Genomic DNA, 25610 nt, shown 5'->3' on the forward strand with positions numbered 1-25610 from the left:
AGGCGACGTAAATTAACACAGTTCCAGGAGGACAAAGGGCAATGTGTGACGTAGAGACAGCCGCACTCCAGGCCTCTGTGAAATGTCAAGTTGTGGTTTACTGAGACAGTGATAGAAATATAGGACGCGACTGGAGATGGAAAGTAATGCGGTCATACCAGAAGAGGTTTAGCGTCAGGTACCATGACTCGCGCAAAACAATTTGTACCAAGTTCACCAGTCTCTCCCACGGACCTGTAAACTTACCACTCGTGACTTGATCCTTTACCTTGGTCCATCTCAGCCGATACCCGGTCTTTGACAAGTGGTAGACATGGCGCCAACACGCAGTTCGAAGCTTTTGTTCCTCCTCGACCAGCCGATTTGCTCTCGATGTACCCGCAGAATTGCAACTTCGGGCCTGCGCTGGTCGTCCACGTCGACTGAAGCTCCAGCTTCACCTCTGATGGCCAAAATCAAGAGTGACTTGAAAAGCGCCATGCGTGCAAAGGACACATCAAGGTAAGGGCGGCACAGTCCCTTACACACTGCAACGCCTGCTGTACACCCCGTTCGAATACTTCAAGATGCTGAGACAGACCCCGAGGTAAGATTAACGGTCCTCCGGGGAACCATTTCCGAGATCAACCAAGCCGCCTCATCTTCCACGCCCATAAAGTCAGACCTTCAGATCCTTGCCTTGCTGCGTAAACGGAAAGCTGCCACGCAGGCAGCGATAAAGGAGGCCGAAGCCGCGAAACGAGTCGACCTGGTAGAGAAGCAGGCGAAAGAGATGGAGGTCATTGATGAACTGGTGGGGAGTGTCAAGTTGATGGATCCTGCCGCCGTCAGATTGGTGGTCCGATCGAAGATAGAGACGTTGAGAAGTACTGCGCAAGGGGAATTAAAGCAGGGCGCTGTCATGAAAGAGCTATTGAAACCTGGAGGTGAGCTGGACGGCAAACCATTGGACAACAACATATTGTCGGAATTGGTGAGGGAAGAGTTACTTAGCAACCATAATCCCTCGTGATCGAGGGGTAGTTGAAGGACACTGCCGAGTCCTGAATTGGTTTACATGACTGTATTAATATCCTGGGAGAGTGGGATGAGATGCGCTACAGAGCACCAACTCTCACGCTTTCCATTCCATGAGAGGAGTTGTCGTCCCTCTACTTCGAAAATCTCTGCCTCAAACATATCCACAAGATAGTCCCACGTAATTCACTGCTCGAGACGCGACGTCCCGTAACTCCGACCCCAGGTCCTCCTACTTTCCCGCCTGCAAAACCCCGAGCCATCCCTGCCTTGGCGATCGACAATCTGGGGCAATCCCACAAACTTGTTGATCCAGTTGATCACGACGAGATGCCAGACGAGGCTGTTCTCAGGCTTCAACACCCAGTGATTCTCGTCCGGGAAGCTCAGGAACCGACTCTCGACCCCCTTCATCTGGAGCACATTGAATGCTGACAGACCCTCAGCGACAGTCAGACGATAGTCGAGTTCGTTGTGGATCACGAGCATGGGAGTCTCCCAGAATTTGGTGAAGCGGCTGGGATCCCATTTGTCGTAGATCTCTTGTCGCTCCCAAATCGGCCCTCCGAGGTCGTGAACGGGGAAGTACTGCTCCTCGGACGCCAACTGGCCCGTCATGCTGAACACCCCATCGTGGCAGACCAGCGCCTTGAACTTGCGGCCCAGGTCGTGTCCCTGAATCCAGTTCATCATATACCCGCCGTAGCTAGCACCCAAGGCGACTGCTCGCGAGCTGTCAACGAAGCTTAGTTCCGACTCGATGTATTCGAACCCTTTGACGAGGTCCTCGTAAGGGAGACCACCCCACTGATTTCGGATTGCGTCCGTGAAGGCCTGGCCATACCCTGTCGAGCCGGTCGGGTTCGGACAGACAACCACATAGCCCTGCTCAGCGAAGACGGCAGGGTTCCAACGGGTCGACCACTGATCGTTCCAAGCACCTTGGGGGCCGCCATGAATCAAATATGCGAGGGGGTACTTCTGGTCCGCCCGAAAGAATGAGGGTCTCATCATCCAGGCGTGCACCGGGTGATCATTCGCACCTTTCCACCATATCGAGGATACTTGTTTTGGAGAGAGGCCGAACATGCTTCCGTTTCTGCTTAGTGACGAAATGACCACCGGTGGAGCCTCGGCCACAGGGTCGGGATTCACGAGGGTGTATGTGCTGTTGTCGACCAGACTATTGCTAGAGACAAGTAAGAGATTAGTCTTGGTCGACATGGGAGCAAAGTCGATAATATAACCGCTATGGGTCACCTGGCGAGGTCGCCAATCTGGGCCTGGAGCATCTGTTAGGTCGAGCGCGAAGAGACATCCGCGTCCGGTGTCTTCGGCTTCCATCAGCAGCATCTTGCCGTCCACGGACCATTTTAACGCGGTGGGAGACCTGGACCAACCCCCTTTGCCATCTTCGGTGTGCATGAGCTCAACCGCAGATACAGACTCGCCCTTTTCAAGTGCACTCAGGCCATGGACGAAGACGATTCTATTCTTGTCACTTTCGTAGCCGTCGGTGGCCATCTGAAGGAACGCCAGAGACTCCCCGTCGGGCGAAAAGACAGGCGATGAAGCTGCTCCATTCAACCCGTGGGCGTGAATCTTGTGGAAGCTTGCGGGCTTCAGATCCAAAATGTCCCGTTTTGGGATAAACCAGCAATCGCACTTGGTATGCGTGGCAGGGTTGAGGTGCGGATCCTTGGCCACAATGGTCAGACCTGTTGGGCCAATGTCGAAGTGGTCGACTCCACCAAATGGTGGAATGGGACATTCCAGATCTGAGCCCTGTAATGCGTTCTTGAAGCCTAGCAAGCCATATCGGCCCTGGCGTGAAGTCACCACAGGTTGTGACTTTTGCAACAAGGCTACGAAGACGGCGTTTCGCTGCTCGGTGATCCAGGCGTCCCAATGTCGCACGAACAGCGAGTCATAGACCCGCGCCGAAGTGTAGGATTTGGGGACATCCTTGGGATTGTGCAAGCTGCCGTCTTGATTTGCTTGACCTGCAACTGCAACGGCGACTTTACCGGGTTCAATGACATATAGCTTGAGATTGGAAACAGGGCCCGAAATGGTGCCGGCCGTGTAGCATTTGCCGGGAAGAGTGGCGTCGGTGACGATCAAGCAGGTGTTGCCGTTCTCGCACTCCTTCAACCAGACAACCTCGTAGTTGGTACCCAGCCATCTGGGCTCGCTAGCCTTGGGGTCTTTGCTGATGGTGACGGTTGTGCCCTGAGTGAGGTCCAGACAACAGATCTCGCTAGTTCTAGAGTGGGTGTCGAAGGAATAGGTAGACTGTGTGAAGAGCGCGAGCTTTCCATCAGGACTCGGAACTGCCGCCGACCGTCTTGGAGCGCTCAGAAGGATCCTAGAACTGTGAATGGGGGCCCATTTGAATGAGCTGGTCAAGAGGTGGCTTACTCTGGGGTGTAGTGTTTCCGGAGTGTCATGGCTTCAGGGGTCGCAGGCGTAAACAGGCCACAACGAGGCAGATGGAAGTCGTGAGCGACGTGTGGTCTCGAGGAGAAGACAAGAGGTGAAGAGGAATCGGCCAGGGCGATCCTCAGTGTCGTCGTGACGCGGTGAGTCCAAGATCGTCTTGTGCTGCTGGCCCAACAAAAAAGAAAAGACGCGGGGAGAGCTAATCACCCCTGGTGGCTATTTTCTGCGTCTCACGGGTGTAGCGCAGTCCCGCAGGTCTAGACCGCCACGTGGTGCTGTTGCTGAGCAGAGCGACATGGTGAGCTCTCCGTTCCACCGCCATGGGCAATATAATTATGGCTCAATATGTGGCAAAGAGAATGTGATGATGATGGCGTCGACCAACGCCTGACGTAGGAATACCATCGATTTAGACGCGTAAATCATCCCGATCTTCCTATGGGTGGAAATCGCACGGAAGCCGTCCGAGTATCGGGAGAAGTAGGGAGCTCGTTCAGACCACTACAGCCACAGCTACAGCCACAGCTACAGCCTCTACTGACTTTCCGCTATGTACCGACTACAACCGAATTCCGTTGGTAAGAAAGGCAGTACGAGTCCGAGGCAATATAGTTATATACACAAGCGAACAGGGAAAACAAATCAACATTCGAACATTAAATATACATACACAGCCGGACATCTATCACGTAGTATACATAACATCGTCTATCCCGGCCAAACCTACAGGTATCTCGTTTTATGCACATCATTCCGGGTCAACAGTGCCGTTGCATCAAAGAATAAAAAAACCCCTTCTATAGATCATGGCATTGCCAACCAGAGCTTCTCAAGTCGTCTCCCGTCATATCCTGTAACCATAGTCCTTTAACGCCGAGCTCAACCAAACTTTTGACAAGACGACTTAGAACCACACAATGAACAACGTCACAGAAATCTAGACGACCTGGACGCCAAACTTCCAAACCTGCTGCACAGTCAGATCTCCCTCGAGACCCTCCTCGAGAACCACGAGATCCGCATCCATCCCCACCTCAAGTCTCCCCTTGGTGGCCTCCACGTCCTTGCCCAACATCTTGGCTGGTGTGCTAGTCACGCATTCCAGCGCTTTCGCCGTGCCGCAGCCTGTCCATCGCTTGAAGTTGTTGACACAGTCGATCAAATCAACCACACTGCCAGCGATACGTCCGTTGCTCTCCAGCTTGAGCAGCTTGCCTTCCTTAACGAAGCGATCTTCTCCTCGCCACTCGTAGGCGCCATCAGGGCATCCGGAAAACTTCTGCGCATCGGTAACCAGGATTGCGCCTTCCGGGTGAGCGGAGTAGGCAATCTTGAGCGTTTGTGCAGACAGGTGGATGCCATCGGCGATGAGGCCAAAGTACGGCTGCTTGTACCGTGCGGCCTCATCTTCTAGGTCCGCCATGGAGGTGCTGATGCTCAGGCTGGAACGAGGTGTTGACCTCCTTGAAGACCGAGGCGAGCCTTGAGGAGAGGTCGATGGGCTTGCCGGGCGGCTGGTCTTGGGTGTGGCCACAGGGGTCGATGGTGCTGATTGTCCCAGAAGCCCAAAAATACCGGGATCCCGATGTCCAAAGGGGCGCATGGCATTGAAAAGATGTGTGACCATCGAGGCACCAGCGGCCATGGCAGCCTGTGCCTGCTCGAAGGTGGCGTCCGAGTGACCCACGGAAAAGACGATGCCCCGTTTGACGAATTCAGGAATCAGGTTGATCATGGCTCCCTTCTCAGGCGCAGCGGTGATGTATCTCACATTGTGGAGATTTTCGGCACCGTAACATTCCTCGATGTCGACCCAAGAATTTGCTTCTCGGAGGACCTCCTTCTTGTGAATCCCATTCCTCACTGGAGACAGAAAGGGCCCTTCGATGTGTGCCCCGAGACTCTCTGTGCCGTTGGTGGCATCACGCCCCTTTCCGGAGGGACCAAGATGAGGGAGGACTGCATGATAGCTATCGGGTGTTGTACTGATGACGGTCGGGACAAACGAAGTGAGACCGGACTTGATCATCTGCTGGGTGGTGTGCGTCAACTTTGAGGCGAAGTCTGGGTCAGGGGTTGAGAAGTCAAAGTTGTGAGAGCCGTTGATCTGAACATCGATAAAGCCTGGAGATAGAATCCCGCCCCGAAGATCCACGGTTCTATCGGGTCTCAGATGCGAAGAATAGAAGGCTGACTGGGGACTCATGATCCGTCCCGTCTCGGATGAGACCCAGAGGTCTCCGGGCACCAATTCACCATTCTTGAGGAGATAGCCGTTGGTGAATCTAACAACGCGCGGGGTTGATGTCGACATGGCGGAAGGAAGGTCGGGGTTAGTCAGCGTAAAAGCAAGGATCGGTGCAACACAAAAGGCTTTGGGAACAAGAACAAAGGAAGGGACGATTGCTCGTAGGGAAGCCCTACAAGAATGAAGAAGCGAAAACTCCAAATCCAGGAAGCAGCAGTATACAAATTGAAATATCATGGTGGATGAGGGTGGTAGCCGGATAACAGGTATTCACCCCGAGGGTCACGTCATAAGGTTTGTCTGCGAACTCTTTTTTCTCTCGCAGTGAGCCTGTGACAGATGAGTCGAACATTCTACTGGCTCCTACAACATCCTGACATCCGGGGCACGGCAGGCTGCGGAAATGAGCGCAACAAAGCATTGTTTCGTAGGTAAGGGAAATTCGAGGTTGAGGAGGAGAGGACCAGCGACAAGGGGACAGGCCGAGCAGCTCTCCTGTCATGTTGCAGTCTCCAAGCACGTTGTAGCCACGACGGCAACACAATGCGGTGGCATCTCTCTAGGCATTTTTGGATGGAGTGAGTTCTATCAGATCTGCAATCTGCAGACAGCTCAGACAATGGAGGAATCGAGGTGAGATTCAGGGGCGTACGGAGGAAGACAGATGGGATGCTGGATGCAACGATGGCCACATGGACGAGGTTTGTGTTTGATGATGGAAATGAGACGTCGAAGCACTGAGAAGGCAGGGTAGCAATGGGAGAGATTTGGTGTATGTAACGCTGAGGCGGAGAGAATGCAACTCTGTTATCGACATCACGTGGACTCTTGGCATCCCTCAGCGTCGAGATACTGCCCAGGCATTGTAAACAAACCCTCTTCCTCAAGGGGAAAACACGCCAGGCCTGCGCTGGTGAGAACTAGAACTGCGACTACGAGTTACTCGTTGCTACCACCGCAATCAATACCACGACTCCATCCTCCATCCTCCCCTACTATCTCCCCCATCTTTCGCCGCGATCATTCCACATCCCTCCCACCTCCTCCTCCTCCTCCATCCCTCTCTCCCTCCATATGCTCCCTGTCGCTGCAGTCTGTGAGGATACAATGCTACGACTCTATCTCTCTATCACTCTATCTTCTTCGCGAACCTGTTCCTGAGACCTCCAAAGTAACCATTCTGCCTTAGTGCGACAGGTGACATTGTTGGACGGCACTCTACCATTGATCTGAAGACCTTGTTGATACTGTTCTATATTACTTGTTCTTTCCCTCCCCCCCGTTCCTCCAACTCGTTTTCACACGGTGCACGCGACTCATCTCCTCGCTCGAGTACCTCCTCGTACAACACGAGCCAGACTCCACTAGGAATCTGCCCCGAGACTCCGCAATTGATCTCCGCTCGCCACCTAAAATCGTCCCAACTTTAAATCTTTTGAGCCTCGCCCTGATCCTCCGTCCTTTCTCCTTCTCTTCCTCTCAGCATTGCTTGGTTACTGGGCAATGTCTGACATCTCCAACGAAAAGATGGCTACCACGACCGAGAAGTCTGGCGGTACCGACACGCCGCCCGAGATCATCCATGGCGGCCAAGAGGCTCAGCCCGTCGGGAAGCCCTGGATGTACAAGAAACTTAAACTGGGCCCTATCACCATTCCTGCCTATGCGACACCACAGTTCCAGATTGTTTTTGTTGCACTTGTGTGCTTCTTGTGCCCGGGTATGTTCAATGCGGTCAACGGTCTAGGTGCCGCTGGTCAGGTCAATGCGCACGATATCAACAACGCCAGCACTGCCCTCTATGCCACCTTCTCCGTGGTGGGTTTCTTTGCTGGTAGCATTGCCAACAAGATCGGACTTCGGTTGACACTCGGATTTGGTGGCTTCGGATACACCCTCTACATTGCCTCGATCTTGTCCTACAACCACAATCAGAATGCAGGCTTCCTTATCTTCGCTGGGGCCCTCTTGGGTGTGTGCGCGGGTCTGTTGTGGACTGCCCAAGGCGCCGTCATGATGGCATATCCCCCGGAAAAGGCCAAGGGCCGATACATTGCCGTCTTCTGGATGATTTTCAACTTGGGTGCCGTGATAGGTGCTCTGATTCCTCTCGGCCAAAACCTGCATTCCACCGCCAACAAGGTCCAGGATGGCACCTACATTGCCTTCATAGTGCTGATGGCTGTGGGGTTTGTCCTGGCCGGATTCCTCTGCAACCCCTTCCTCGTTCAACGCAATGACGGCTCGCGAGTCATCTTGATGAAGAACCCAACCTGGAAATCCGAGATCAAGGGTCTTTTCGAGGTCCTGATCAGTGACTGGTACATTGTCTTCCTCTTCCCCATGTTCTTCGCCTCCAACTGGTTCTACACCTACCACTTCCAGGACGTGAACCTGCCCTACTTTAACATCCGCACTCGCGCCTTGAACAATGTCTTGTACTACCTGTCACAAATCATTGGTGCCTGGATCTTCGGCTTCTTGCTCGACACCACCTATTTCCGCCGCACCACCCGCGCTAAGATCGCTATTGGCGCGCTCTTCGTGCTCACCTTTGTCATTTGGGGCGGTGGCTATGACTTCCAGAAACGATACACCCGGTCTGAGACCAGTGCCGACGACTACCACAAGCTTGACTTTACCGACCCTGGCTATGTCGGACCCATGTTTCTGTACATGTTTTACGGAGCTTACGACTCTGTCTGGCAGACCACTTCATACTGGTAAGTGGGACACTTTTGAATGAAGTAATTTGTCGCTAACTCAATTTCACTCAGGCTCATGGGTGCACTGACCAACAACGGTCGCAAACTCGCCAACTTTACCGGCTTCTACAAGGGCATCCAGTCTGCTGGGTCGGCCATCTCCCCTCAACTCGACGCCAACAATGTAGCTTTTATGACTCAGTTCGCTGTCAACTGGGGTATGCTCGCGGGCTCTCTCGTCGTGGCAGCTCCCGTCATCTGGCTCAAAGTCAAGGACACGACCGATATCGACGAGGATCTGAAATTCACTGACGAGACCCGGGCAGACATCCTGCCCCCGAGCCCTGTCGGGCCCGTTGTGGGTGCCGAGGGCATGATGGCCGAGAAGGAGGAGAAGATGTGAGATCGCTGGAGAGATCCTTCTTATATGAAGGTGTGACGTCTAGTTGGAGATAAAAGAAGCTTTCTTACTTACTTCCTGCGCCATCCCTCCAAGTACAGAAATGTCTTGAGGATGGCGTAGAGAAATAACGAAAGGGGATGAAGACTATTCACATTTTAATCGGGACTGGCCGCTGGCTTACGAGGACTTCCGAGGTATTTGATACGGGGTGGTGGTGATGATGATGATGGTCGTGGGTGGGCAGTGGCTGGTTCACTGGGGGGTGAGACTGTGTGTTGCATACACAACAGAGCAGAGATCTCTCCACGGTCACCAGTGCCGTCCATCGATCCGGAATGAACATATAATGGAACAGAACCCCCTGGTGTTTTATGATCCCAGAACAGAGACTAGGAAAGGGGGCAGGGAAGAGAGAGATGGGGAGAGAGACACATACCCGTTCAACAACAGCTGTTGATCAATATATCATACCATACCCTAGCCTGCCATACCATACTTTATATATGTACCTCTTACCTCTTTAATCCTTACGAATCACAATCACAATCACACTCATAATTACATACCATACCGTACCTTGGAATTACTAGAGGAAGAAGAGATCATATCCTGTCCGTAATGTAATGTAATGTAATGCTCTTTCTGGTAAGCAATTCTCACTCACTCACTCACTGTTATCTACTGGAAAACTACCAGGTCTACGTCTGGGTCTAGGTGCTGAGAGTAGCGCAGGAGCTGTTGATCACTGATCTTGCCATGTGGTGATCAGAACCAAGATGATTGAAAGAACATATTACTTGGAAACATAGTAAACAAGGTTGTGTACAGTTGGTCCGCTTGCAGTGGTGCCAATTACCACAGTCTGAAGCATAACACACGGCATGGCTCAGGAGTCTCGCTTCTGTGTCTGTTCCCCCGCCTCCTCCTTGCTTCTTGTGGCGGCTAACGCGATCTGTTCGGCCACTCCACCGGCTTCTCCCACGCTTGCAGGCTTCGTCTCCCGTCTCCATCTCTCGTCGATGTTCTCGCCAAGAGATAGGCCCAATGCAGCGCTGGTACTCAATGATGGGATGGTTTCAGGCACCAGCTGCGCAGTTGCCTCTGCCTTGGCATCCTCTCCACTGGCATGCCGAGTAGGTGTGCTTGTACCCGCAGAAGAATGTGAGAGTGGTTCCAGCTCGCCGGGTTCCGCTGAGAAGGGCCGGTGCGGATCAGTGATGATATGCCCGTACTCGCTCGCAGACGTTGACGATCCATCATCCTCCCTTTTATTTCCTTTCTTGGGTGTGCCCAGCTTCGTTCCTTGCGGGCTCTCTGTCAGCGGGCCATCAACGACCTTCGCCGTCGCCGCACCCTCGTCGGCCGAGTCGACATCGAAATCAATGTTGAACATGCGATCGAGCTCGCCTCGATACTTTGCTTTCCTCAATTCCTCGCCCAACGCGCCATCTCCCTCCTCTTCGTCTTCCTCTTCGCCATCCTCGCTTCCGTCGAAGAATCGGTCGCTCCACCTTGCGCTATCCTGTCTGACAAGCCGCGACAGGGCTGCCTTGCTGGAGTTCATGCCGCTGTAGCTGCTCTCACCCGTGGCACTAATCCGGGAGACCAGCTCTGCTACATCGTCCCGAGACTCGCGGATCTCGGACTCGGTACGTCTCGATGCATGCCTGGTGGGAGTGACCTGCTTGTCGCGATCACGCACTCTCCATGCCGTGTGCAACTTCTGAAGATCCGCATGCATATCCGCAACTTCGGTTGGGCTCGCCTCTGTGATTCTGATATTATCAGTCGTTTTCGCCTTCGTTTCGTTGTCACCGCCAACCTCCTGAATCTCTTTGTCCTCGGGCAAGTCTCGTTGACCCCGAACACTCTCTCCCTCCCTTTGCTCTCTGGGAACAAGTTCGTCTCGTCCCACTGCTCTTTCCACGTTTTCTTCGTCTTCGTCCCTGGTCTTCGCCGCCGCCGTGTACCCGAAATGTGTATCACACATGTGTCGCACCACTGGCCATCCGTACGCATTAGCAAACATCCGCCGGACCACCATGTTGTTGTGCGCATCAGGTTCTAGTCGCACCAGAACTTTACGCCACGACAGATCTTTATGGTACGCGCGAGCGATCTTCTCCTCAATCTTCATACCACCTACTTCAACATGAGATTGGTGCGGGGTCGAATTTCCAGTCATCGTGGTGTCTGTAGAGTGTCCTGAGGCAGGACGGCGGGGATCCGAGGGCGAACCCGGGGCAGATGAGAGCTGAGTTGACGAGGATTGAGATGCGAGATTAGAGGCAGAGCGCCTGATTCCAAAAGTTCGCTGGCGTTTTGCTGGCGGCGGCGGAATATCTTGTGGATGATACACACGGTCATGAAAGATTGTCCTTGGTCTGGCGGCAGGGTCTAGGATGAAGTCCTTGGGAGGTAGCGGTGGGTTGAGGAGATCTCCTGCCGATTCAAAAAAGGTCGTTTTGGGAGGCGTTTCGACTTCCCCTGTGCCACCCTCTTGGGAACTGTTGGTGTACAGTGATGCGCCTCGGACGGGAGCCTTGACAGGGGTTCCATTGCTTTCCGCTTCCGGCATTTCTTGTGATGCTTGTCCAGAGTCTGGTAGTTCTTCCTGGTGGTACATTGTCTGCCCTCGCCGATAGATTTTCTGCGTCTTCCTCGGACTCTTGGGCGGACTACCTGGGGGTGACTTTCGCTGACCTGCTTGCGGCTTGAAAAAGTTCAATAGTTCTGTCCACAAATTCGGCGCAGCTGTCGACCTGACATCTGTTGGGCTTGTCGGTTGTTCTGAAGATATCCTCCCTTTCCTCTCCAGGAATTGACTCTCTTCGGGTTCTATTGCTCGCTGGTCGTGGTCAAAGCCTTCGCTAGTCTCTGCTTGCGGAACTTTCGATTCAGGATCCGGGGTCGACTTGCCTGACTTGGGGCTGCTCACGTCCTCGCCGCTGTCGCTAAACAAGTTGTTCCAGGTGAGCGCCTTTCTAGGGTCGCTGGCATTTTGGCCTGTCATTTCAGCCCAACCCCATCCCACCATCGTCCCTACCAAGCCGCTTTCCCGTCTGGCTTTCTCTACGCGACCTAGACCTCGCCAGTCTAGGAACAGCAGGCAGGACGTTCTCAACGGCACGATCCCATCGTTGACCACGTTCGAATAGACGGTGCGATTTCGGAACTTCTTCAATGCCACGTGTGCTGGGCCTGTCGGTAAGACCCTCAGCAAAGGCTTTGCTCCAGGATCAGACTCCTTGTCCGGACCTCCTTTGTTAGAGTCATTCGTGAATCCGGCCACCACGGCTCCCCAGCCGCTCTTCGCCAACGTCGGCGGCCTCCACGTCAAACCCAGATCCTGGCCCGTCCTTCCCACCAAGCCAAAATCTAGCGCGAACTTTACATATACAGGGTTCTCATTGCTTAAACCCAGAAACGGCGTGGCCATTGCGACAAAATTGATCGGTTTGATCAGGTTGAAAAATTCGGGAGAGTGCTTTTGGATGTACGCGATGGCGTAAGTTTGTATTAGTCCGCCCAGACTGTGACTGATGAAACTTATGGAAGTGATGCGGTACGGGAGATTATGAGCTCTGTGATTCTCGTCTTTGATAATGCTGCTGTTTTTATGCGCCGGCTGCGTGCTATTTGCATCTTGCGGCTTGGGTTTGTTCGACAATGACGAGGCCAGAGATTGTGAGAGGGACTTTCCCATGGACGACTTTATCGGCAGATAGGGTTGGTCCGGATAGGTGATAGAGAGGACGTATTTGGCGAAACGTTTGCCGAGATACTGGATCCCTCTTTCGGTCTTCGTGGTGTTGCCGGTGAACCCTCGCACGTAGATTTCTTCTTCGTCTTCCTCATCTTCCTCCTCCCCGCCCTCGTTGACGACATTAGAGGTGGCGGCTTCAGGGGGGCTATCACCGGCACTCGTGATGTCCGGCATCGATTTTGATCGCTGCCCCAGAACATCTCTTCCGAACTCGTTCTCCCTTGTCGCATGTCGTGCCCTGATCTCAGCCCGCCTTCTTTTCGCGTCTTCCTTTGCCTGCCTCGCAGCCGTATCAATGCTTTCCTTCATGAACAGCATATCTGCGCCCACATTACTGTGGATACCGTGGGTGAGGAGTACGAGGTGGATCTTCTTCTGCTTCTTTTGCGTTTTGTCCGGTTTCGCGCCGGCATCTCTCTTGTCGCCATGTTGAGGTCCCTGTTCCACCCTGACTTTGGCTTGCCCATCGGCTTCTTGCTCCCATTCAGGAAATGGAGGAGTGTTCCAGAGGCTGTGGGTGTCATCTACCACCAGTCTGACCGCCTTAGAGAAGACGCCCTTCGGATGCTGCGGGGTGTTGGCTTTTTGCGAACGAGCACGTTGATGATCTTCGAGTCGACCAGGAGCGCCTTGGCCCGATCCAATGACACCGTGGAACCCCAGTTCTACCGACTTCTCATCACGTCCAACAAGGACCTCATACTCAACACTGGCCGTCTTGGAGAAGATGACCTGTGAAGCAATTTCGATGATCCAGGTGAAGCTCTTTCTCTCGTTTGTCCCTCTGTCCCCACGCCTCACGTCTAGGCTTTGTCTCTGTGCGTCTTCCCGGACATATTCGGGGACAGTGAGTTTCGCATTCCATTGTCCGCCCGCCTTCAATTGCGGCTCAAAATCCGGTGTGCCTTCAGTGCTTGCAGCCTCATGTTTTTTGTACGGGTCGAACGTGGACGGATAACACGCCACATATAGAGTGTATGGTCCATGCAAGTAGGCGGCGCGAAGAGGCGCGGCGACCGTGTTCTTGATCTTCACATGCAAATGTGTGGGGGGCGGAAGGATGCGGTCGAGGCTGGGAGTGTAGGTTATGGTATATCTGCAACAGCGATATTTTAGCAGACAGCCATTCAGACACAGGATGGTCGGCCACGTACCTTACAACCTCACCAACCCGAACAGCGCCAGTCTGATGGAGCAGAAGCATGGTTCTGGAGGTAGCCCTACATGCCGCAGCTTTCACCCGCACACAGTTAAGGCTCGAGATATGTTCTCATGTCTTTTGAACTATTCTGAACGGGTTGGAGGGGACGGATTATTGGTGTAAAACCCGGGGACAGCTCTCAGCTGCATGACCTTTGACGACTGAGGCTCCGTATAGCGTTCCCTGGACTCGCCATCACGTCCATGACATGAGAAAACAATGGACCGGGTGGAGGGTGTAGACCTAAGTAGGGAATGGTAGGGCTCCCTACAGTCGGGATGCAATGGGTATGACACAACTTTATGGAGCATGGCACAACACGGCTTGACGGGCTTGCGGGCATACCGAGTACGCAGGCAGAGGCTGCAGCCCTCAACGGCACCCAAACGGCCAGTAGTGAATAAGTTTAGTCACGCGCCCACCCGCGCTCGCGTGCACGTTGGACGGGGCCAAATTATACCGCCTGACCACCTAATTAATGAACCGAGCATTATGCATATTATTACTTCGTACCTCGATTTTACCAAGATACTCTTAGAATCTTGTCAATATTGCCATCTACATATATGAGAACGACGAACCAATGGCCCTCCTCCACGATACATTCAAGCCTCAGCCCATCCGCCTTCTTAGCCTGTCAGGACCGTTCGTTCCGTCGGTTCAATCTTTTGATAGCTTCGCCGCAGCTCATGTGCTCCTTTCGGCCGTGGCCAAAAAAGATAGTCAAAAGAAACCCGGCCTCTAGACTCCAGGCGTCTTCGGCGAACAAAACTCGACGCTATGGTCGATGGAACAGCAGTGCTTCGATCGCAGGAAGCTAACCTGAATCACCAGCAGCATCTGTCTCTCACACATCAATAAATAGTGTGGATGCTTTCATGTTGAGAGCACTCTTCAGTGATGACAGGAATAGTTCGGGGAAGACACCTCCCCAATGCTCCAAGTTTTATTCACAAACATATTTATAGACCTGGTCGCCCGTATATCGTGTATCCCAGAACATGCCAGTGCGCCGGGCGACCTCAAGCGCAGACCTCACTGTGTACAATAGAATTCATAGTCTTGCCTTTAGCATCTCGTTAGGTGTAATTAGAGGATCGTAGGCTCGAATTCCCAGCGTGTCCTGTGGGACAGTCGCAGTATGGTACCGCAAGCCAGCGGTGTCGACCATATCGGGGGTCAGCTCTTCCACCTTGGAAGCACCAATAAGCCTCATGTTCATCACCATTTCGTCTTTTAGTAGTTGCATGGCACGATCAACACCGGGTAATCCATAGGCGGACATGGCGAAGAGGAATGGTCGGCCAATGCCAACACCTTTGGCACCCAGGCACAAAGCCTTGATGATGTCGGTTGCTCGGCGAACACCACCGTCGATGAAGATCTCGATCTTGTCCTGCAGACCTCTCTCTCGTAGAACAGGCATGACCTCGGCAAGAACCTCAACGCCCGAGCGGGCGAAATCCAACTGGCGACCGCCGTGGTTGGAAAGGACAACACCGTGGACGCCAACCTCAATGGCCTTGAGCACATCCTCTACACGCTGGACACCCTTGAGGATGATGGGCATCTTCGTGATACTCAAGAACCACGGAATGTCTTTCCAACTTAGGCTGGGATCAATAAAGCTCGAAATGGCTCTGGCGGCACCTTGGGATCGATCAACGTTCTCGCCGCTCGTTTTTTGGACATTGGATCCGGTATCGTCAAACTTGCTGCGCATGTCCTTCTCTCGTCTGCCCAGTTGGGGAGCATCGACCGTGATGAAGAGACCTTTGCAGCCTCGTGCTTCGGCGTGCTGGACGATCTTCTTTGTGATCGACCTGTCTTTGTTGACGTACAGCTGAAGCCATTGACATTGGTCACCTTCCCGAGCATCACAGATTTCGTCGAAACTGCAGGAAGCCAGGGTGGGAATCATTTGGATGACGTTGTGCTTCTTTGCTCCTCTTGTGAGAACAACCTCTCCCTCGGGATTGCCCAACTTCCCCAGTGCAGTTGCAGTGACATAAAAGGGAATATCGCATTTTGTCCCGAGCATGGTCGTACTGATATCCACGTTTTCCACGTCAATCAGAATCCTGGGTCTGAACCAGATCTTGTGGAAGGCGGAATGATTTTCTCTCATGGTGATCTCATCGTCGGCACCGGAGCTGTAGTATGCCCAGGCTGGTCTCTTCATCACCTGTCTGGCGACGCTCTCAAAATCCATGAGATTGTAACATGCTTCAAGAGGTGGCATGTTCTTGATGCGCTCTTGTCTTGCCTTCTCCTCTGGGCTCTCCTCCTTTTCTTCTTGCTGGACGGTCTCCATGTTCACAGGTCCGAGATGTTTCTCTTGAGGTAGGTACTTGTCCAACGTATCGGGAGGATGGATGGGGTCGAATTCCTCGGTGGCATCTTTGCCAGCGTACTTGAGAATGATCTTGGAACCACCGGGGTGCTCTGGATACAAATTAGCCAGACTGTTGGCTGGGATCCGGATGTGTTGACTGCACACCTGGTAGGAACTCTGTCACATCATAGGCTTTTCCATGGACAATTACCCAACATGAATCTTTGGAATTGTGTTTGGCCACCTCTTCTCCAGTGAGGGTACCCACGTCGGGTCTTTCGCCTTCATCACGATTCATCTTGGGCTTGATCCGGGAGTAGAGGTTGTCTCTCAGGGTCGGGTTCAGAGGCAGGAGATTCCGGAGGACGAGGCGAAGGTGAAGAGAAGAAGACAATGGCGAAAGCAATCACGACAAGGAGGCCAAAGAGGAGTATAAATGCTGGAGCCAAACTGTGGAATTGAAGAGTCTGTCCACGCACGCCACGGACAAATTTCCTGGGGAAAGTGTAATGGTCAGCCATTTGGCCGATTTGGCCGGCGATTGGTGCGAGATGCTATCAAAGAAGCTCTACTGGTAGAAGTCCATTCTGGGGCATGGCCGGGTATGCATGGCCGAGGCGGGGACAAGATCGATCTGTGTGATGACGGTGTTCCCGCCGCCTCGACCACCGACCCTCTCTTTTCAACTTGAGCTTGACTCGCCTGTTCAGTTGTCATATTTTGTACAGCGTGGCCGGGGATGAAGAAGTGCCGGTGTCCACAAGACCAAGTCCAGCATCATCCTCATTATTCGCCCACATTCGCCACCGTCGGCCCATGTCGTTGTCTGCGACCTGCCTTCCAGCATTCCGCCAACTGACCAAGTGGGGAGTCTGCTTGTGAAGCCGTGATTGGTCTTCGTTCCCTCGAAATCTCCTCTCTCCCTGTTTGCTAAAGAGACAACAGTCATTGGGCCATGAACAACAGGCGCAAGTCTGTACTACCCCGCAAAACCCAAACCACCAAGTCGTCCTCTAGTATCGGCCAGTTCTTCCATCCACTACCATCACGACAGCATGGACTTCTACATCCTTGGCGCGTCCTCTTCTCGCTTCGATGCTTCAGGGCGGTTGTCATCGGTGCAAGGGTCTGCTGTCTGTTGCAACCAGACATCATGCTGTACCTCGTATTCCTCCCAAAATGCTGTCACTGTTTTGCGTCGGTGCGACGATCACTCGACTGGCCAACCCCGTCCAAAAGCTTTGCACTGGGTAGGGATGAGGTTGTTGACGAGTTCAAACAATGCAACCCTCCTTGAATGGAGTGGTCCAACATAAGCTGCGCGCTCCCCGCGGATTGTTCGCTGTGTTCTCACTGTCACTCTTCTCGGTTCGTCTGCGTGCCTACGATTAAAAGATGGCGGAACCCTCTAAAAAGGAAATCGTTTCACACGATGAGTCTTCGGCCTCGCGTTACGATGCCTCTGGCACGAACCGTGACATTGACCCCGAGAAGCTCAACGACCCCAAAATGCAGAAATTGGCTGGCGAAATCACTTACGACGATGAGACAGACCCAGTGAATAGACAGCACAATCCTCTCGCCCAAAAGCTGCGCTCGCGGCACATGCAGATGATCGCGATTGGTAACATTACTCCTTCTGCACACCATGCAAAGCTTGTCCATGCTAAGACATTGTCAAGGCGGCTCGATCGGCGCGGGTCTATTCGTGGGTTCCGGAAGTGCGTTACACAAGGGTGGTCCTGGGAGTGTGCTCCTAGGGTTCATAATCATCGGCTTCATGTTGCTCTGTACAATGCAGGCGCTGGGCGAATTGGCCAGTATGGCCTGGAAGCCCATCTTACTTCTTTGAACATTGGTCCTGACGATTGTGCACAGTTCTGTACCCTGTGAATGGCGCTTTTTACACCTACATTGTTCGATTCGTCGACCCATCCCTCGGGTTTGCAGTGGGTTGGGTAAGTGCTCGTATGTCGATAGGACGATCTGAATGCTGACCACTGGCCAGGACTACGCCATCGGCTGGCTTACTGTCTTGCCCTTTGAACTTACCGCGGCGTCAATCACGATCGAGTACTGGAGGGATGACATCCACGTCAGCGTTTGGATCACCGTTTTCTTGGTATTCCTGTGTCTGGTCCAGATATTCGGCGTTCTCGGCTACGGTGAGGTGGAATTTGTGCTGGCCATGATCAAAATCACTGCTTGCATAGGTTTTATCATCTTCGGCATTGTGGTTGACTGTGGCGGCGTCTCTTCCGATGATCGTGGCTACATTGGTGCTCGATATTGGCATAATCCTGGCGCTTTTCAGAATGGATTCAAAGGCTTCTGCACGTATGTGTTACTCAACACCACGACTGAATCAGGCTGACCTCGTCAGTGTATTTGTCACAGCAGCTTTTGCATTCGGTGGCACCGAGCTCGTTGGGTTGGCGGCTGCAGAAGCAGCTGATCCTCATCGCTCCCTTCCTAAAGCGACTCGACAAGTCTTTTGGCGAATTGCGACCTTCTACGTCCTTTCTCTTTTCATTGTCGGCCTTATCGTGCCATCGGACAGCACAGACCTGCTAGGAGCCAGCGGTGCCAATACGAAGGCCTCTCCCTTTGTCCTGGCCATCAAGTACGCAGGTGTCAAAGGGTTACCATCTGTGATGAACGCGGTCATCACCATCTCGGTCATTAGTGTCGCCAACAGCTGCACTTACGGCTCCTCGCGCACCATGCAGGCTCTCGCGGCCAGAGGAATGGGACCGAAGTTTTTGATGTATGTCGATCGGCAGGGAAGACCACTCTGGTGTGTCGTGATCCAGCTGTTGTTCGGGTGCCTCGCGTACATTGGTGAGGCCAATGCTTCCGACACCATCTTCACCTGGTTGTTGTCCCTGTCCGGTCTGAGCTTTTTCTTCCTGTGGATGAGCATCAATCTCTCGCATATTCGTGAGTGCATTTCCGTTTGCCATTTGAGTGCCCGGCGCTAACAACTTGCAGGATTTCGACACGGATGGTAATCTTTCAGGGTTCAACTCTGGTCTGTGGGAGAGATGCTAACTTCGTGACAGGTATGCCCACGGCTTCACGAAACACCAACTACCCTATCAAGCGGCCTTTGGCATCTGGGGATCCTACATTGGATTTTCGCTCAACGCTCTGGCTATCATTGCAACATTCTACACTTCGCTGTTCCCGCTCGGATCCGACCCCGACGCAGAGGTGTTCTTTGAGAATTTCCTCGCCGCCCCAATCGTCATCGCTCTGTTCATCGGGTGGAAACTTTACTCCCGCGACTGGAAGCTCTTCATCCGTGCCGATGAGATGGACGTCACGATGGGTATAAGGCGAGGGAGTCTCGAGATCGCGGCCGAGAAGGGACGTAGCGGGTGGAGAAAGGCACTCCGGGTGTTTATTTGACGGTCAGGCGGGCTTGGGAGTGAGATAGGCGTCTTAAAGAAGAAGAAGAAGAAGAAGAAGAAGAAGAAGAAGAAGAAGAAGAAGAAGAAGAAGAAGAAGAAGAAGAAGAAGAAGAAGAAGAAGAAGAAGAAGAAGAAGAAGAAGAAGATGAAGATGATGATGATGGAGAAGATGAAGATGATGATGATGATGATGATGAAGAGGAGTTTGATCCCCTGAAGGCCTCCAAGCCGAATGCCGACAACGAGGTAGAGGTCAGAATAGACAACTATAAGGAGCTCGGTCCGTGGCTGGACGGTTATAGTGTTACCCCTGAGCTAGCAGCCTCGTCAGCTAAGGAGAAGAGCGGACGTAAGCATTACTATCGGTAACGCTTGAAAACGATTGTCACCCGTCTTAAGTAGCGTATTAACGCGATCTCGTAGAAGGCTCTCTCTACATATTAAAAGACTGAGAAGCTATTAACAGCTGCCTAGTGGTAACTTCTCCGCCAGATCTCGGCGGAGGTAGTACTGCCGATGTTGGAGAACGCTGTACGAGAAGTAGTTAAGCTATTTGTCAGGAACGGCCTATGGAGATAGGCGGAGGGTAGCGATCGGTACAGGTAGGTATAGGTATTCCTTGATAGTATATCTTAACTGAAACTCAAAGCATGAGGGAAGGAAGCTTCCCTCAGGCGGTGAGCATGCGGTGCTCAAATAATAAGGGGTTGTCACGTGTGGGTTATGCTTGGCGGTTCGTGACAGCTAGTTATCTATCATTATTGATCCCATAGTACACACATTCACCCTCCAGTTAGGTAACTGGTCTGATAGTTCCTCAGGTACGTTTATATCGTCAAAGAATCTCTTAGGCTGTTTTTGTCTAGTAGATCGCCTCATAATTGCTAAAATTGTATGGTAGAGACATCGATTCGCGAGGTAAAGAAAGGGTGGTAAACAATGACGCAGTAGTGCCAAGTAAAAAAGTGCCAGTCGGACGGAACGGGAGACAGGGCGGCATCACCCTAGTCCTAGAGGAGGGTGAGCGGCGAGCAGTTTTCCTAACCCTTGGCATTAAAAAAAGTTTCGGGTGATTGACAACTTGGACATGAACTTTTCGAAATCACTTTGCTTATGGTCATGAAACCAGCGAATATGGCTGGTACGGCAGAAACAAATCGGTGGCAGTCTCCATAATCGAATAATTCCTCATCTACCTCACGACTGTGCTCCGGAAAGCACATGTTTACATCAAATATGTCGCCTGGACAATACTCAGCTAAGAGGCGGAAACTCGGCCATGATTCGCAGACAGATGATTTTGACCCTCGCAAAGCCTCTAACAGCTCCGATGGCAGTGACGTTGTTCCAGACAATCTCGCAAGGAATGGTCTAGCTTCGAAGACACCGTCTCAGAAACCAACTTCGAAGCCCAGTCACACGTCTGTATCGAAGACTCCTGTGCTACCGACTGGGGGCATCAATAAGTCAGCTATTCTCGGACTCCAAGTAGCTGATCTGAACGCCGAGGTGACGCCCAACTATGACAAGCTGCGATCTAAATGGACCACTCTCTCAACTAAGTTGGTATCGCTTATTAAAGATATTAAGGACATCCCGCCTGTCACTGCGACGGAGGCCGTAAAGTTGTTGCGCCACCAAGGAATAAATATTCCATTTCCACAGCCACAGCCGTCAAAAGATACAAACTACAAGTTCAGCTTTGTTGCTCCTAGGCAGGTTCTGGTTGGTGGCGCGTTACCATGGAGTCTGAGCCTGAAGGACGAGAACGCCGTGGAGATCACAGCGATTATGCCTGATGGTATCTTACAGGAGAAGGATTATCTCAACTACCGGGCATGCCACAAGGGTGCATTTTACCTCGCTTGCATTGCGTCGGCTATCAAGAAGAGTGAAGAAGTTGACTTCGATATCTCCTTTGCACACAAGCATGATGTCGATCTTTTACCCGTCATTGACCTTGTTGCCAAGGACAGGAAACCATCCAAATTCAAGTTCCAGATTGCTGTGGGTTTCAATGACCCTTCGATACCCATAGCAAAGACGCTGCCTTCGAAGAACTGTCTCAGACAAGAAATACCGGGCAGTCAAGAACAAAATGGCCAGTCATCTCCATTCTACAACAGTGCAATACGGTACGCTGCATCTGTTCCACACTTTGACCAAATCATCCAACCGACAAGGAGCTCGTCTTTTGATGAAGCTTGCCGGATTGGCCAACTCTGGCTTCGACAACGAGGTTTTTCCAGTTCCGCTCGGACAGGCGGATTCGGTTTCCTGGAATGGACCATAATATGCGCACTCCTGACGCGCACCGGCGGTCACCGCGGTCATCCACTGTTCTCGAAACAGTACAGCAGCATACAGTTTTTCAAGGCTATGCTCCAGATACTCGGCGGACGAGATCTGCAGGAACCGATGCTTCTCAACGGTGCTAATTTGGAATTTTCGCGCTCGGACGTACCAGTCATCTACGATGGGGAGACAGGTGTCAACATCCTCTACAAGATGTCTCCTTGGTCGTATGAATTACTTCGCCATCACGCTCAAGTCTCCTTGTCGGCACTCAATTCTCGCAATCAGAACGGGTTTGATGCAACCTTTGTGCTGAACGTCGCCGTGCCCTTGCTGCAGTACGACGACATATATTCTGTCACAGTATCTGCAGATCTAGTCAGAACTGCCACAGATGAACGAAATTTTGTGCAAAGAATGTACAAGATCCTGAAAAAGGGACTGGGTGACAGGACTACGTTGATCGACTTCAAGCTGCCTCAAGAGTCAGGGTGGCCTGTCAACAAGCCCCCATCTCACCGAAAAGAGAAATATGAGTTGCAAGTTGCGTTACTTGCTAATCCAGAGAATGTCAACCGCCTCGTTGACCGCGGCCCATCAGCAGATGAACAGGAAGAAGCTGCCAAATTCCGCGAGTTCTGGGGCGAAAAGGCAGAGTTGCGCCGGTTCAAAGACGGCAGTATATCTGAAAGCCTGGTATGGGCAGGAGACCGGCCAGTAACGTTACAGATCATCGCATATCTCGCAACCTTGCATTTCAAACTGTTGCCGAGCTCGCTCGAAACAAGGAGTCAGAATCTGGAGTCCAGCGTCCTGGGGGACGGCAACTACACTTCAGGCCTCACCCCCAAGGACGCTTTCCGTGTGATCAATTCAACATTCCAGACCTTGACATCCGGTTTGCATAATCTTGAGGGTCTACCACTGCCGATTCGCTCAATCTCCCCTGCAGACCCGGCTTTGCGCTCGAGCTCAACGCTTCATCCATTACTACCATCGATCTCGTCCCCCATCGTTATCTCCATCCAATTCGACTCTTCCACAAGGTGGCCAGACTCCCTGCCTGCCATCCAACATACGAAAATTGCGTTTCTGCTCAAACTTTCTGAGCTGCTGAGTTCAAACGAGCAAGGCCTCACTACTCGTGTAGGAATCGAGAATACAGACTCGGCCAGCACAGGCTATTTCAATACCTCGTTCCTCGACATTATTTATCCTTCTCCAGCTCCTGGTATCAGCCCTGTCTGCTTCCGAGCTCGCATCTACCATGACCGGGAAGCTCACCTCATTCAGACCGCCCTGGCGGATAAATCCCTCCATGGCGCACTTAGAGACTCTCTTGCCACCGCACTAGCCACTTACAAACGCGACTTTCAGGCTAAACCAATACATACGACCACTATTCGCAACCTGATCACCAGATTCCCGCCTTTGTCAAGTACGGTCCGCCTGCTGAAGAAATGGGTCTCATCCCACCTGCTGCTTCACGAATATATCCCCGAGGAAATTCTTGAACTCATCGCCGCGCATGTCTTCCTCCAGCCCGCACCGTGGAGTGTCCCCGGGTCTGCAACTGTAGCGTTTCTGCGATGCCTACACTTCCTTGCGAGGTGGGATTGGGCTTATTCACCGTTAATCATTGACATGAGCATCTCACAAGACTCCTTGACCGCGGCGGATATCACGGAGATCCGGAACCGTTTCGAGGCGTGGAGGAAGTTGGACCCGCAGCTGAACAACGTGGTGTGGTTCGTGGGCACGAATATTGACACGAGCGGGACCGTGTGGACTATCAATGCGCACCCTCCGCGGGTCGTTGCCGGTCGATTGACCGCACTGGCGCGCGCAGCGATCGAACTGGTCGAGAGCAAGTCTACAAGCATGACGGAAGACCAGTGGAGAGGCCTATATGAAAGCCCATTGGGAGATTACGACTTTCTCATCCACTTGAAACCCTCCGTGGTGCGCGGTGCTGGACTCAAAGGTAAAGGTACCAAAGCCAAGTCCCGAAGGGACAGCGGTGCGCAAGAGTTCAAGAACCTCCAGATTGCCGAGAGCATGGACGTCGACTCGATCGGGTACGACCCCGTTGAGCTGTATCTGCGCGATCTCAACCACGCGTTCGGGTCCGCGGCCCTGTTCTTCTACGACCGCTACGGTGGAACGGTGATTGCGGGACTCTGGCGGCCGACCGTGTCGGGGAGGAAGGAGTGGCGGGTGCGATTGGGCTGGTCGAGTGTGCCCGTCAAATCGGAGGCGGAGGCCGAAGAAGGAAAGGACATGTGTGTGTTCAACCAGGACGGAGTGCTGGCGGAGATGGCGAGGCTGGGCGAGGGCCTCGTGAGGGAGATCAAGGTCAAGGAGTAGTAGAGTGAGCAACGGGCGGGGACCAGCCTGTGTTTTTCAGATATGTGTGTATTGGGTATCACTTTGATAACAAGAATGACAAGCAAAGCAAGGGCCTCAAAAGGGCGAATCTATACCTGCACGCAGATTCCCACCAATTTTTGGGGTCGAGCCACATTTCATAAAACGCCCTTCTCTTCCCAAGGACGGCCATGCGAAAGCGGGAGAAGGTTCTACTCTGAAGACCTGCTTCAGCATGCTCCCATTCTTCAGAGACAGGGCCATCCCTTGAGATTTTTTGCACAATACTTCGCACATCACGCAGGATTTTGGTTTTCAAAGAGCCCAGATCCCCTTGTCCAAATCATTAAATGTATCGTCTCTCGGGATCTGCGAGGTCGAGGAGCTGCATGGTCTTCTCATACCTGGATTCACGATGGCGGTCAGAATGCTTCCACAGAAAAAAAAAACATGGTCCGGTCGGAGGTCCGAAGAGACTCACATGGTAAAGACAATGCCGCCACTGAGAGTGAGACGACCGAGTCGTGGTAGAGCACCAGACCAAAAGGTTAATATGCCTTCGTTCTTGTAGATTGACGCGGCGCAGTTAAATGTGTTCTTGTATACTGACCGGGCCTCTAGACTCTGCATGCGGGTTTTCACCGTATCAAGAGGCATGGTCGTGTAGACGGTCACGATGCCCGCGATGCCTCCTAGAGCGAAAGTCGTCAAAGACCCCAGCTTCTCGCCTGGCGCCACATAGCCCTCGGCGAATTGCTTGAGGCTCGTGTAGGTGCTGAATCGAACCGCGCTGTTGGCGGCTTGTCGTGCCGTCGTGGGCACGAATCCCTGAAAAAAGCCTCTAATCCCTTTCTCGCGGGCGATGACCGCAGACCCGTGGATGAAGCCGCGCATTCTCGGCTGCGCCCTCTTCCTGTCATCGACCAGCTGTGTTTTTATTGACTCTGACGGGGTTACCGCCAGTAACGATTCTGTGACCCCGGCGCCAAACCCCGCGGCGACGGTTCGAGGCCCGGATATTTGACCATCGTCGTCCGAGAGCAGATGTTTATATGTGTCAAAGGCGAGGAATCGAACGCCAGCCTTGACCGAGTTCCCCACGATCGCGGTCGTGCAACCCGTGTACCATTCTTTCGAGGGGAAGGGCGGCCACGGGAGCTTCTTGCAGTCTGGTAATCGGCGGTTAAGTTGCGATCTTGTCTTGAGGAGATCGAAGGGATATGTTATGGCAATCTCGACTGCCCCGGCTGTCGAGCCAGCTATTATCGAGCGCAGCGCACTCGGCTATTGAACGTATGCATGCGTCAGAAGTGCGAATTTCGCGCGGAGAGGCCCGTAGAAGTTCCTTGCATACCTTGGCCTTTAACTTGTCCCCATCCTTGGCTGAGGTTGAAGCCATTCTTTTTAAAAAGTGGACT

The 25610-nt window shown here is 52.7% G+C and overlaps 9 protein-coding genes across 9 annotated transcripts; 4 read left to right on the plus strand and 5 right to left on the minus strand.

Moving 5' to 3' along the window:
- Window positions 1–313: 313 nt before the first annotated feature.
- Window positions 314–1012, plus strand: AYO21_01874 (hypothetical protein; the record flags this gene model as incomplete). Its single annotated transcript, XM_022651856.1, has 2 exons — window positions 314–501; window positions 592–1012. 2 exons carry the CDS (start codon window positions 314–316, stop codon window positions 1010–1012), a joined length of 609 nt encoding a protein of 202 aa, XP_022515974.1.
- A 191-nt stretch (window positions 1013–1203) lies between these two features.
- Window positions 1204–3467, minus strand: AYO21_01875 (hypothetical protein; the record flags this gene model as incomplete). The annotated part of the gene is made up of 2 exons (XM_022651857.1): window positions 1204–3385; window positions 3439–3467. The coding sequence occupies 2 exons, from the start codon at window positions 3465–3467 to the stop codon at window positions 1204–1206; spliced, it is 2211 nt and encodes a 736-aa protein (XP_022515975.1).
- A 929-nt stretch (window positions 3468–4396) lies between these two features.
- On the minus strand, window positions 4397–5773 carry AYO21_01876 (hypothetical protein; the record flags this gene model as incomplete). Its single annotated transcript, XM_022651858.1, has 1 exon — window positions 4397–5773. The coding sequence occupies one exon, from the start codon at window positions 5771–5773 to the stop codon at window positions 4397–4399; it is 1377 nt and encodes a 458-aa protein (XP_022515976.1).
- Window positions 5774–7234: 1461 nt separating this feature from the next.
- On the plus strand, window positions 7235–8815 carry AYO21_01877 (hypothetical protein; the record flags this gene model as incomplete). The annotated part of the gene is made up of 2 exons (XM_022651859.1): window positions 7235–8430; window positions 8485–8815. 2 exons carry the CDS (start codon window positions 7235–7237, stop codon window positions 8813–8815), a joined length of 1527 nt encoding a protein of 508 aa, XP_022515977.1.
- Window positions 8816–9701: 886 nt separating this feature from the next.
- AYO21_01878 (hypothetical protein) lies at window positions 9702–13785 on the minus strand (the record flags this gene model as incomplete). Its single annotated transcript, XM_022651860.1, has 2 exons — window positions 9702–13677; window positions 13736–13785. 2 exons carry the CDS (start codon window positions 13783–13785, stop codon window positions 9702–9704), a joined length of 4026 nt encoding a protein of 1341 aa, XP_022515978.1.
- A 1051-nt stretch (window positions 13786–14836) lies between these two features.
- On the minus strand, window positions 14837–16415 carry AYO21_01879 (hypothetical protein; the record flags this gene model as incomplete). Its single annotated transcript, XM_022651861.1, has 2 exons — window positions 14837–16227; window positions 16283–16415. The coding sequence occupies 2 exons, from the start codon at window positions 16413–16415 to the stop codon at window positions 14837–14839; spliced, it is 1524 nt and encodes a 507-aa protein (XP_022515979.1).
- Window positions 16416–17512: 1097 nt separating this feature from the next.
- Window positions 17513–19899, plus strand: AYO21_01880 (hypothetical protein; the record flags this gene model as incomplete). The annotated part of the gene is made up of 8 exons (XM_022651862.1): window positions 17513–17741; window positions 17800–17937; window positions 17996–18075; window positions 18126–18454; window positions 18501–19057; window positions 19109–19124; window positions 19180–19497; window positions 19557–19899. 8 exons carry the CDS (start codon window positions 17513–17515, stop codon window positions 19897–19899), a joined length of 2010 nt encoding a protein of 669 aa, XP_022515980.1.
- An 867-nt stretch (window positions 19900–20766) lies between these two features.
- Window positions 20767–24192, plus strand: AYO21_01881 (hypothetical protein; the record flags this gene model as incomplete). The annotated part of the gene is made up of 1 exon (XM_022651863.1): window positions 20767–24192. The coding sequence occupies one exon, from the start codon at window positions 20767–20769 to the stop codon at window positions 24190–24192; it is 3426 nt and encodes a 1141-aa protein (XP_022515981.1).
- Window positions 24193–24538: 346 nt separating this feature from the next.
- Window positions 24539–25591, minus strand: AYO21_01882 (hypothetical protein; the record flags this gene model as incomplete). The annotated part of the gene is made up of 3 exons (XM_022651864.1): window positions 24539–24596; window positions 24674–25476; window positions 25547–25591. The coding sequence occupies 3 exons, from the start codon at window positions 25589–25591 to the stop codon at window positions 24539–24541; spliced, it is 906 nt and encodes a 301-aa protein (XP_022515982.1).
- Window positions 25592–25610: the final 19 nt, after the last annotated feature.

Source organism: Fonsecaea monophora (assembly GCF_001642475.1).
Source record: "Fonsecaea monophora strain CBS 269.37 chromosome Unknown Scaff7, whole genome shotgun sequence".
Classification (NCBI taxonomy): domain Eukaryota; kingdom Fungi; phylum Ascomycota; class Eurotiomycetes; order Chaetothyriales; family Herpotrichiellaceae; genus Fonsecaea; species Fonsecaea monophora.